Source organism: Macaca fascicularis, chromosome 2, assembly GCF_037993035.2.
Source record: "Macaca fascicularis isolate 582-1 chromosome 2, T2T-MFA8v1.1".
Lineage (NCBI taxonomy): Eukaryota > Metazoa > Chordata > Mammalia > Primates > Cercopithecidae > Macaca > Macaca fascicularis.
Window position 1 is genome coordinate 115,314,621 of NC_088376.1, and position 12,675 is coordinate 115,327,295.

The 12,675-nt window shown below is 53.8% G+C and overlaps 1 protein-coding gene across 10 annotated transcripts; it reads left to right on the forward strand.

Moving 5' to 3' along the window:
* Window positions 1-4: 4 nt before the first annotated feature.
* PPM1M (protein phosphatase, Mg2+/Mn2+ dependent 1M) lies at window positions 5-11,748 on the forward strand. 10 transcript variants are annotated; one of them, XM_065540673.1, is made up of 12 exons: window positions 5-184; window positions 6,112-6,209; window positions 6,300-6,411; window positions 7,847-7,964; window positions 8,127-8,381; window positions 8,836-8,948; window positions 9,311-9,395; window positions 9,493-9,611; window positions 9,799-9,862; window positions 10,118-10,225; window positions 10,337-10,485; window positions 10,830-11,748. In XM_065540673.1, exons 3-12 carry the CDS (start codon window positions 6,335-6,337, stop codon window positions 10,972-10,974), a joined length of 1,233 nt encoding a protein of 410 aa, XP_065396745.1. In that variant the 5' UTR covers window positions 5-184; window positions 6,112-6,209; window positions 6,300-6,334; the 3' UTR covers window positions 10,975-11,748. The 10 variants fall into 10 exon arrangements, 6 of the variants coding, with proteins under 6 accessions (XP_065396745.1, XP_015301468.1, XP_073888481.1 ...); XR_012431238.1 differs by lacking the exons at window positions 5-184; window positions 6,112-6,209; window positions 6,300-6,411 and adding an exon at window positions 6,914-7,213 and having other exon boundaries at window positions 9,479-9,611; XM_015445982.4 differs by lacking the exons at window positions 5-184; window positions 6,112-6,209; window positions 6,300-6,411 and adding an exon at window positions 6,914-7,483.
* The last annotated feature ends 927 nt before the right edge of the window (window positions 11,749-12,675 follow it).

Here is a 12,675-nt window from a genome sequence, read left to right on the forward strand (position 1 = left end):
GGGTGGGTCTAAGGCTGATTGATCCGCCGTGCGCACGCCAGCGCGTTCCTCTGTGGCAGGAGAGGGGGCCTGCGTGTGACGGAGCGTGCGTGGGAGGACGCGCGTGTGTGTGCGCCCTGATCACGGTGGTCTGTGGGTGGGGCGGATCGTGCGCGCGCGCCCGACCTGTGCCCCCCCAAGCCAGGTGGGTTTCCGAATAGGAGGGGGTCGCAGCGTACCCGGGTTTGCACCCAGGAAGGGGTCTGCTTGTGGATGGGCGTGCGCACATGCGTGCGTGTGCCAGCTCTTCCCCAGGGGCCGTTTCTTGAGCGCCTCCCGTGGGGTCCTGGGTACCTCGGTGTGGTCATGGCCGCTAGGCTTTGCCCTCACGGTGGAGAGCCCAGGCCCGCCTCACCCGCTAGATGGTGGTAAGAGCCCGTCGAGACAATGTGAGGGGCTGCCAGGAGAAGGCGAAGATTGGAAACCTAGAGGGGAGAATGAAACAGCCCAGCAGAGTGGAGGGAAAAGTTTTCTTTCTTTCTTTTTTTTTGAGACGGAGTTTTGCTCTTGTTGCCCAGGCTGGGGTGCAATGGCGCGATCTCGGCTCACTGCAACCTCCGCCTCCCGGGTTCAAGAGATTCTCCTGCCTCAGCCTCCCGAGTGGCTAGGATTACAGGCATGCGCCTCCATGCCTGGCTAATTTTGTGGTTTTAGTAGAGACGGGGTTTCTCCATGTTGGTCAGGCCGATCTCGAACTCCTGACTACAGGTGATCTGCCCGCCTCGGCCTCCCAAAGGGTTGGGATTACAGGTGTGAGCCACCGTGCCCGGTGGAAAGGTTTTCTTTTTAAAAAAAAAAAAAAATATATATATATATATATATATTTATTATTATTATTATTAAAAAAGAGGGTCACCCTATGTGGTCCAGGCTGCTCTGGAGCTCCTGGGCTCAACCAATCCTCCTGCCTATGGCCTCCTAAAGTGCTGGGATTACAGGTGTGAGCCGCTAGTCCCAGCCAGAAAGGCTTTCTGAGAAGACAGCACTGCATGTGCAAAGGCCCAGAGGTTGAAAGAGGGCCAGAGCCTGGTGAGTCTGAGGAACTTCCCATGTCCTAATGACCTGTGTCTATATCCAGCAGCCTTGCCTTACTGATACCAGTACCTGCCTGCTGCTACCATCCAGTCAACATGTGGCATCTTCCAGGCCACTGTGATGAGTCAGGGATGAGCATCTGACTCTGGTTGGTCCAATCAGCTTGTCCAGGGACTTTGGCTGGGAAGACTGGAAAGGAGGCCAGCTTTTTGGGCTGGGATTGCTAAGAGATGTGATGATGAAGTGTGTGGCCTACCTGGCATCTGGCCCCAGCTTCAGCTCCGTTTACTATCTTGCTCCCCACGCTCACTAGCCTGCATTGAGGCCTCCTCTGTGCCCCCCAACCCCTGAGTTTCTCATCCCCAGAGAACCCAGCATACACAGAATTGAAGGGTTTTCTTATTCATCTTCCTGTGCCCACCCTGAGGACTGGGCCTGTGTCATCAGCTAATCACTGTCCCCTCAAGCACTCACAGTGGAAAATGGAGTGCTATGCAGCCCTGCAGCTTGCCATCTGGAACAGTTCACAGGCAAGGCCTCCCACACTGAACCCTGCTCCAGCCAAATAGTGCCAGCAACACAGAGCTACTTGTTACATCAGCTCAGACCAAGCCACATCCACAGGAGCAGTTGGTGATTCCACAGAACCACAAGAGACTTGACCTCCTGGAAACGAATTAACCAAGATTAATGAAAAAGATTAAGGTCATGTGCCCTGTAAAAGTGTCCCTCACTGGATAAACTGTGACAAGGTAGGGTACTGTGTGGTCTACCCAGCTGACCCTCTCCATGGGTCATTCTTTGCTTTTATCACTACCTGGCACATACCTTTACGTATTTGTTTATTGTCTTCCCTCCACCAGTGTTAGGTGTTTGCCCTTGCTGTATCCCCTGTGCCTAGAACAGTGCCCAGCATTGGCAGGTGGCCAATAATTACAAAATAAGTAAATGTATTAATGAACCATTAGAGGCTTTGTTTTGTACACTTACTACCTGCTGGGCACATTTATTTAATCCTCATGACAGCCCCTGAGGTAGGTGTTACTGTTTCCGTCTTAGAGATAAAGACTCTGAGGTTTGGAGAGGTGAAGTGATTTGATCAATGTCACATGGTAGTGAGTGTGCCCAAGAATCATAGTTTCCTTTATTTGAGAAGTTGGGGGCCAGGTGCAGTGGCTCATGCCTGTAATCCCAACACTTTGGGAGGCCAGGGTGGGAGGATCTCTTGGGCCTAGGAGTTTGAGACCAGCCTGGACAACAATATGGTGAGACTCCATCTCTACCAAAAAAATTATTTTTAAATTAGCCAGGCATGGTGATGTACATCTGCAGTCCCAGATACTCGGCTAAGGCAGGAGGACTGCTGGAGGCCAGGAATTCAAGACCAGCCTGGTCAACATGGCAAGACCCCATCTGTACATATACGTATCTATAGACAGATAGATTAAAAGATAGATATGTATTAGCCAGGCACAGTCACACGTTTGTAGTCCCAGCTACTTGGGGAGGCTAAGGCCGGAGGATCACCTGAGCCCAGGAGGTCAGGGCTGCAGTGAGCCTTGATCACACCACTGCATTCCAGTTTGGGTGACAGAGTGAGACCCTCTCTAAAATAATTTAAAAATACTGAAGAAACAAAGGGAGCAGTTTGTAGAATCTTGGAGTGGAGGAAACTTCTGTGTCACCAAACACAGAAACCATCAAAGAAAATCTTTCACATCCAAAATTAGTCTATAGAAAAAAAAAAAAAAAAGAAAATCTTAACCAAATAAGAGACTGAGGCAAGAGCTTCAATCAGTCGAGGTTTATTGAGCCAGAGTTTGAGCGTGCCCAGGAAAGCAACACAAGTCACAGAAACGTCTGTGGCCTGTGCTCTCCCAAGAAGTTTTCAGGAGGCTCAATATTTGTACATTTCTTTAATAAAGGGGAGAAGACAGTGAGGCAAATGGTTATGTTTTTGTGAGACTCTTAATTAGTGTCCCGTAAATCTAGGCTATATGGAAGATAGGTTGAGCACTGGAAGAACAGGGAGTAACAGAAGAGCCAATTATGCAGAGGTCTCAGGGTAGGTGGAGGAATGATTGATCTCATCCTATCCTTGTTCTGCACCTGGGCAGATAAACTTGTAATTGACATTGTCAGTGTGAAATTTAACAGACTTTGGTTTTAGGAGTTAGGTTTAGGTTGCAGACCTAAAGTTGCAATTGACATGTGCTTGTTTTATAGGAGGATATACATCTTGAAAGTTTTAGGGACTGGCAAAGAATTTACTGATGAGCAATTTGTGAGTGCAGTCACCTGGAGATGCGTGAGGCTTTTTGCCTTTTTATGGAGATCTGGTTAATGCATAATATTTTGACACAAGGTTGCAAGGTAACAGGTATCCATTTGGGAAAAGAATGACAGTTTTGGAGAACATTAGTTCTACAGCATAGAATGAAGTGTTGCCGGAATAAAATTTTTAAAAAAATTTAAAAAGAGGCCGGGTGTGGTGGCTCACACCTATAATCCTAGCATGCCTGTAATCACAGCACTTTGGGAGGCTGAGGCGGGTGGATCACCTGAGGTCAGGAGTTCGAGACCAGCCTGACCAATATGGCGAAACCCTGTCTCTACTAAAAATACAAAAATTAGCCGGGCATGGTGGCGGGTGCCTGTAATCCCAGCTACTGGGGAGGCTGAGGCAGGAGAATTGCTTGAACCCGGGAGGCGGAGGTTGCAGTGAGCTGAGATCATGCCACTGCACTCCAGCCTGGGCGACAGAAGAGAAAGACTCCATCTCAAAAAAAAAAGGAATGCCAGTGTGTGTGACTCAGTCTCCAAGCTTAACTCTCCCTTTAGCATAACAAATTTGGGGTTCCTGACATTTTTATTTTCATTTATGAAAAGATCAATAACCATTTGCATTAAAAATGAAGTCTATATGGAAAAAGCCACCATCACAGCCAAAACAAATAACAAACTGTAACTTGTTACAAACAGCATACTTGTAACTCATTTCAAAATAAAGAGCTGATTTCTCTAATATATAAAGAACTCTCATAAGCCAATAAGAAAAAGACCAGTGGCAGCCGGGCGTGGTGGCACATGCCTGTAATCCCAGCTACTCAGGAGGCTGAGGCAGGAGAATTGCTTGAATCTGGGAGGTGGAGGTTGCGGGGAGCCAAGATCATGCCATTGCACTCCAGCCTGGACAACAGGAGTGAAACTCCGTATCAAAAAAAAAAAAAAAAGAAAAAACAGAAAAAGACGAATGGCCCAGTAGAAAGTTTGTCAAAGGATACAAACAGACCATTCACAGAAAAAAATAGATAAATAATCTCTCTCAGGAAAGTACCTCCCAGTCACCCTTTCTTGGAAAGTTGTTGAAGGATGCACTTCAGCAAAATGAGGGAGTAAACCAGGAGACACTGGCTTAAGATCCAGGCAAGAGTGAGGCACTGGAAGTCAGAAGAGCCTGGTAGCACTGAAGGAACACTCAGGCCACCTTGGAACAGAGAGGATGGGATTGCCATGTGGTTCCACATGGCTCTGAAAATAGAAAATGGCTAAGCTGTGCAACAGACCGCCTATGACATCTGGTTGCCCAGAGCTTCTGTGAAAATACTTTAGGACAAGGCTTTCCCCCACCCAGGGGTGGGTTGGGGAATAGAGTGTATGCGCTTTGTTTTGTCCAATTTTAGACTTTAAAATCCTCTGAGGTATCAACTGGTGAGGGTAAGAAAGTGGCCCCATAGACTGAATTGGGCCTGCCCCACCCTGGTACATTTCTGTTCTGTCACAGTGACAGTTCTCAGCTCAGAGGTCCTTTGGGAAACTTTCTCTGAGGTGGCCCCTATCCCCTTGCCAGCTGGATGAAGCAGCATCCACCAGAACTGCTACCATCACTGCAGGGGGCTTGGTGGGCAGAGGCCTGACTTGTCTCCATTAGTACTGTGTTCCTGTGCCCAGTGTGGGCCCAGCACACACTGTGGGTTCAGTCAATCAGCCCCCAGCCTGCTCTGGAACTGAGTCATCGGAGGGAGTGGGTGTTGGGCATAGCTCTCTGCCCTAAGAACCTTCCTTCTTCGGCCCGAGGAACTCCCACTGGGGCAGGGCTAGCTGCTGGGAGGAAGTGGGGCCTACTGAGCGTCTGCCTGGGCTAGGGAGTGGAGGTGAAGGTAGACTCCTCATACAGCTCATATGGGGGCACTGGGCTGTGGAGCCTTAGCCACTTTCAATTGGCAAGCCCTGGCTTCCTGGAGGAGGAAAGGGGAAGAGAAGTGCCTTGGGGGTGAGGATTGAGTCAGCTGCATTGTCGTAATGGAAATAGCACACCCCTGGGTGTCCAAGACTTCCCCTCCATGGGCCTCAGAATCGTCCATATAAAGTAACACTTTTTTCTTTTCTTTCTTTTTTTTTTTTTTAGACTGAGTCTCGCTCTATCGCCCTGGCTGGAGTGCAGTGACTCCATCTCGGCTCACTGCAACTTCTGCCTCCCGGGTTCAAGCGATTCTTGTGCCCCAGCCTTCTGAGTAGCTGGGATTACAGGCGCGCACCACCACACCCAACTAATCTTTGTATTTTTAGTAGAGACGGGTTCACCGTGTTGGCCAGGCTGGTCTCGAACTCCTGACCTCAAATGATCTGCCCGCCTCGGCCTCCCAGAGTGTTGGGATTACAGGGGTGAGCCATTGCGTCCGGCCAAAGTTACACTTTTGCACAGGGAGTTGGATTTGAGTGACAAATGGGTGACAAAGGCGGGGCGTGGTGGCTCAAGCCTGTAATCCCAGCACTTTGGGAGATCGAGACCATCCTGGCTAACCCGGTGAAACCCCATCTCCACTAAAAAATACAAAAAACTAGCCGGGCGAGGTGGCGGGCGCCTGTAGTCCCAGCTACTCGGGAGGCTGAGGCAGGAGAATGGCGTAAACCCGGGAGGCGGAGCTTGCAGTGAGCTGAGATCCGGCCACTGCACTCTAGCCTGGGCCACAGAGCGAGACTCCGTCTCAAAAAAAAAAAAAAAAAAGAGTGACAAAGTGCTTTATTAACTCGCAGATGTGAACAGGACACTGCTGCTGACCCCCTGGTGACAGCTAGCCAGTGGTTGAGAGACCGCAAGATGATTCCTCGTCTTTCACTTCCCTCCGTCCCAGGTCTGAACTCGGACCAGCAGGAGCCTTTGGGGGACCACTGATTGCCCTTTACACTCACACAGATTTCTCTTGTCCATCACTCACTCACAGTCCAGTAAGGATCCTGCTGTCTATTCTGCGAGGACATGTTGAATGCAGGGACAGCCATTTGGAAGACTGTCCTCGAGGGTGGCAGCAGCCTCTCAGGACAGGGAAAGCCAAGGTGACCACTAAGCCCGTCTGGGGTGGAGGGTGGCAGGCGGGGGTGGAGAGGATTCGAGGCCACCTGAAGGAACCTGTGCTCGGAGACACTCATTGTGCGGGTCTGACACCTCCCAGCTCATCCTGTCCCCATCTTCCCCTTGCGTCACATCCCCACCCAGCAGGAGGAGATCTGAGGCTTTGCGCGACGCTGGCCCCGCGGAGTGTGGGGGGCTTTTCCTCTCAACCACTAGTGCCCCACAAGCGTGGGTGAACAGTCCTCCCTGGCTACTGTGAGACGCTGGGCAGGCCACTTCGCTTCTCTGGGCCTCGGTTTTCCTGCTTGTCAAATGGGGCTGATGCCGGCGTGGGCTTCTTCGGGCGGTCGCGAGGGTTGACCCCTGGAGTCAGCAGGCCAGCCGCGAACACGCTCCCAGGCTGAGGTCGGGGCTGGGGGGCGTCGCCTCCCCTCCGCGCGCCCCCGGCCCCGCCTCCCGCCCGCGCACCCCCCCCGACCCCGCCCCAGACCCACTTCCTCCTCCCGCGGGCTGCCCAGCCCTAGCGCCCCGCGCTGCGCGGGCAGCCCCCTGCCGCCGCGCCATGTCCGCCGGCTGGTTCCGGCGCCGCTTCCTGCCTGGGGAGCCGCTCCCCGCGCCGCGGCCGCCCGGGCCGCGTGCCAGCCCCGTGCCCTACCGACGGCCCCGCTTCCTGCGCGGCTCCAGCTCCAGCCCCGGGGCAGCCGACGCCTCGCGCCGCCCAGACTCCCGGCCCGTGCGCAGTCCCGCGCGAGGACGCACGCTGCCTTGGAATGCAGGCTACGCCGAGTGAGTGCCCTTTCCCGACCCCTGGCTCGGGCCCGGGCCGGAGCCCGCCTCGGGTCTTGCGCCGGCCTAGAAAGCGGGAGAAGCTGAGTGAGTGACAGCCCCCACCCACCTGTGGACAGCCCCTTCTTGCCCTCTCCTCGGAATCCTGACAACGTCCCCATCATCCCGACCCAGCGTTTTCCTTGGGATTCCGACCTCCCCTTCAGAGAAGACAGGAGGTCGGGAAGGACCTGCAGCCCAGGGGCTTCCAAGATGAGGCCCAGAGACTCGGTAGAGTTCCAGCATTCGGGACTTTGGAGATTTCCCCTCGCCCCCTACCCCCACCATCTCACCCTGGGTATGACCTGCGCTGTATGGGACAGGGCTTTGGGCTGCGACAGGGCAGGGGACAGGAATGGCAACATACCCTTACCTTCTAGCCCAGGGTCACCAGGTAGGCTCCAGAGGAGCTGGGCCCTGACTTTTACCTTAACCATGAGGCCACTGAAGTTAGGAAGCTTACATCGTGGTTGTCTTAAGTGTGTGTTAGGGACAGCACTGGGTAGCTGTTGCCCCAGAGGGAGGGGTCCTCTCCTGTGCCCATGGGGACATAGGTGTGTCCCTGGAGGGTCGCTTACCATTTCCTGGCCTCAGGATTATCAATGCAGAGAAATCTGAATTCAATGAGGATCAAGCCGCCTGTGGGAAGCTGTGCATCCGGAGATGTGAATTTGGGGCTGAAGAAGAGTGGCTCACCCTGTGCCCAGAGGAGGTGAGCGCAGCCTGAGTTCTTGACTGGAATCCCTCCTACAGGCTGGGGCCACGACCTGCAGGCTGAGGTTCTTACCCTGCTGCCCCATGTTCTAGTTCAGGGTGGGTCAGGGGACAACTGGGGAAGTCAGGCAGAGGCTGACACTGAGCCCTTCCTGTGCAGTTCCTGACAGGCCATTACTGGGCACTGTTCGATGGGCACGGCGGTCCTGCAGCAGCCATCTTGGCTGCCAACACCCTGCACTCCTGCTTGCGCCGGCAGCTGGAGGCCGTGGTAGAGGGCTTGGTGGCCAGTCAGCCCCCCATGCACCTTAATGGCCGCTGCATCTGCCCCAGTGACCCTCAGTTTGTGGAGGAAAAGGGCATCAGGGCAGAAGACTTGGTGATCGGGGCATTGGAGAGTGCCTTTCAGGAATGTGTGAGTGTGTGGCTTTTGGCTGGGAAAGAAGTGGAGATTTTGCCCCTAGGGATCTTGGGAAATGGCATCTCTGTATACCCATGGTCATCACACCAGATCCTTGGATTGGGAGGATGAGATTGGGTTGGTTGGGTTGTTACTAACAGCCATCACTGTCAGCATAACCCTCTCATTTTATCCAGCGCCTACTGTGTGCTAAGTGCTTTTACCTGCATCATCTAATTGAATACCCTTTTGGTTCTTGGTGCAGTGGCTGGTTTCTCTTCCTATTTTGAGTAGCACTTCCCTTGTCTAGATCTCCTGACTGCAGGGATCTTGGAGGCATGGCTGGACTTTGGGCTGGGACTGTCAGGCCTGCTAGTAGAAGTGAACTGTCGGGTAGGGTGGGGATCGAGAGACAAAGTAGTATGGTGGCAGAACAGGCAGCAGCTAAGGTGGCCTTGGTTTGCCCCAGGACGAGGTGATCGGGCGGGAGCTGGAGGCCTCAGGCCAGGTGGGCGGCTGCACAGCCCTGGTGGCTGTGTCCCTGCAGGGAAAGCTGTACGTGGCCAATGCTGGGGATAGCAGGTGAGTCACCCCTTGGAAGGTGGGCAAGGGTGGGATGGGGAGAGCACAAGCAGCAATGGGGACAAGCAAAGGTGGCTGGAAGTGGAGGGATAGTAGGAAGGATTGACTGGCTGAATTATGTGTATTTGGTATGTGTTGAGTGTGAGGGTGGACAGTAGCTGCTGGGGAGGGCGGGGACCTCAGGGGCCCTGCTAAAGGGCTAAGCCTTCACCCTTGCAGGTCTTAGGTAGTCATGGAGGGCTTTAAGGAATCATCATGGGCAGAGCTGGGTCCTGGTGGTTGGAGGAAGGACTGGTAGGAGGGTGGCCATGGGTGAGGGTGGAGCCCCCCTCCTAGACCTCTCCCTTCTCTCCTCAATCCAGGGCCATCTTGGTGCGAAGAGATGAGATACGGCCACTGAGCTTCGAGTTCACCCCAGAGACTGAGCGGCAGCGGATCCAGCAGCTGGTAGGTGCCCTTGGCAGCATGGAGGCTGTGAAGCCCCAACTCCTGGGTCCAGGGCCACAAGAGTGAGTATGACCTGAGTGCAGCCTCCCCACCCCAGGCCTTTGTCTACCCTGAGCTTCTGGCTGGCGAGTTCACCCGACTGGAGTTCCCTCGGCGGCTGAAGGGGGATGACTTGGGACAGAAGGTTTTGTTCAGGGATCACCACATGAGTGGTTGGTGAGTGGGGATGGTGGACAGGTGGGAAGGGAGACCCCTGGGATCCAGTCCCAGCTGTATGGCCTGGGGCAGCCCCCCTCTACCTTGGCAGGGTGGGCACTGTGAGGGTGTGATAGCTGGGCCCTGAGTTGGGGAAAGATGAGATGGGGCACAGGGCTTGCATGGATGCTGGCTCTGCTTCTGGTAGGAGCTACAAACGTGTGGAGAAATCGGATCTCAAGTACCCACTGATCCATGGACAGGGTAGGCAGGTCAGTGCCTGGCACCCCCTAACCCCAAGAATCCCTCTTCATTGTCCCCTGCAGAGGTGGGAGCTCCTTTCTTTGCCTCTTGCTGGTAGCTGTGGCTGGTGGCCTGGGATTTGCTCTGAGTCCAGGAATTTTCTCAGTCTAAGGCTTCCAAGGGCCACAGTCCACCTCTCCCTGTGTGCTCTGCAGTGCTAGGGCCTGGTACTTGTGCATTTGCTGGAGCCATTTGCCATCACCTCACACCTCACTTTCCCTCAGGCTCGGTTACTAGGAACACTGGCTGTCTCCCGGGGGCTGGGAGACCATCAGCTCAGAGTCCTAGACACGAACATCCAGCTCAAGCCCTTCTTGCTCTCTGTCCCACAGGTAAGGGGGGAAACGCTGTCCAACCCAGCTTCCATTTGCCCAGAAAGGCGGACAGTGAGGCTGTTGGGAGTCGGGAAGGGAGTGTGCAAGATCCTCAGGCTTAACTTGTAGGTGACTGTGCTGGATGTGGGCCAGCTGGAGCTACAGGAGGATGATGTGGTTGTCATGGCGACTGATGGACTCTGGGATGTCCTGTCCAACGAGCAGGTGGCATGGCTGGTGCGGAGCTTCCTCCCTGGGAACCAAGAGGACCCACACAGGTACTGTAGCTGCTGGGGACCTGCCTGGGCCTGGGTTGGTGCCAGCAGCAAGCCCAAGTAGTTATGGCTGAGAAGATAGCACTGACAATGAGCTGGCAGCTGGCCAGGATCAGGGCTGTCTCAAGCTTCTTGGAGGAGGAGGGGAGACTAGGGTTCCAAAAATCCCTGGATATAGCCTCTTGTGGTTCAGCCCATGGCCCTTCCAGGCTTGCTGCTTGCTTGGTCCCCAGTCGGACTGCACTGCTTGGGTCCCCATGTCCAGCCTTGTGCAGTGAGTTCTCCTGAGGGCTGGCCTTGCCCCTTTGCTCTGCCCCTGAAGTCTATCTGCAGGATGGTCTTCACAGGTTCTTGAAGCTGGCCCAGATGCTGATACACAGCACACAGGGAAAGGAAGACAGTCCCACAGAGGAAGGGCAGGTGTCCTACGATGACGTCTCTGTGTTCGTGATTCCCTTGCACAGTCAGGGCCAAGAGAGCAGTGGCCACTGAGGATTCAGACACTGTATCCCAGAACTGCTCCAGTGCCCGGGTGTGGTCTGGGCATCCCTCCAGTGTGACCAAGAGCAAATCCTGCCTGCCCTATCCCTAGCCACAGCCCAGCGCTCTCCCTGCACCTCAACACACATCCATCTCAAGAGGAACATTTATGCCAGGCAGTCAGAGCTGGAAGGGTATGGAGAGCCCAGCCCACCAGGTCCTGCTTTTTGCGGTGATAACCTCTGGCAGAGTGACTTTACAAGTTAACTAGGAAACCCATGTGAGGTTCCTCAGACAGGATCTTCAACAGCCCAAAGTATCATTCTCAGGGGCACCCAGGCTAAGGGTATTAGCCAAAGATGCCAGGATGGGCAGCTAACCCATGTTTAGATCCAGGTCTCCAATTCATGGATGTCAGAGCATGCGTTCAACAACCCCCAAAGTCCACGCAGGGTGGCTTGTAGAAACCTTTGGGCAGCCTCATGTCTGCTAAAACAGCCATCTTCAAGACAGCCCCTGAAAAGAGACCAACTCAGGTCCTGCCCTGCTATTCTTTGCTGGAGATGAGGAACAGGCTCTGGGGCTAAAGTCTGGGGTAAAGCACAAGGGACTAGAGGAACTCTTGGAGTTGGCTGGGTGAGAGGGCTCTCCATTTGTTACCTGTAGTAGCCTGCCTCCTAACTGGTTGCTTCTCCCTAGTTCCAGCCCTGCCCTGGTCTGATGCCCCAACACTGCTTTTGCTTTGTTGTTCCATCACCTCCCTATTATTAAATGTTTTCTACAGAAGAGACTTGTGAATCATGAATTGCTGTACAGCTTGGATTAAGGATACCTATTGTTGGCTGGGTGTGGTGGCTCACGCCTGTAATCCCAGCACTTTGGGAGGCCGAGGCGGGCAGACTTCAAGGTCAGGAGATCAAGGCCATCCTGGCTAACACGGTGAAACCCTGTATCTACTAAAAATACAAAAAATTAGCCGGTCATGGTGGCGGCTGCCTGTAGTCCGAGGTACTCCAGAGGCTAAGGCAGGAGAATGGCGTGAACCCGGGAGGAGGCGGAGCTTGCAGCGAGTGGAGATCACGCCACTGCACTCCAGCCTGGGTGACAGCAAGACTCTGTTTCAAAAAAGAAAAAAAAAAAAAAAAAAAAAAAAAGGATACCTATTGCTGTTTCTTGTTACCTTCCAGTGGATTAGTTTTAGCTCCACCTTGTAAGCCTGCACGTAATCAGGACTATGTTTTCTTTGCAGTTTCCCTAGTTCTCAGCCTGGGTGAGCCCCAGTGAGAGAATTTTTGGCCAGGAAACAGAAGTCTCTACCATCACTTTTTTTTCCTTTTGAGATGGAGTCTCGCTGTGTCACCCAGGCTGGAGTGCAGTGGGCACGGTCTGGGCTCAATGCAACCTCCAGCCTCCACCTCCCGGGTTCAAGCCATTCTCCTGCCTCAGCTTCCCAAGTAGCTGGGACTGCAGGCATGTGCCATCACACCCAGCTAATTTTTGTATTTTTAGTAGAGATGGGGTTTCACCATGTTGGCCAGGCTGGTCTTGAACGCCTGACTCTAAGTGATCCACCTGCGTCAGCCTCCCAAAGTGGTGGGGTTACAGGTATGAGCCACCACACTAGTTTTTTTTCGGCGGGGCGCGGGGGGAGACAGTCTCACTCTGTCACCCAGGCTGGAGTGCAGTGGTGTGATCACTGCAGTTTTGACCTCC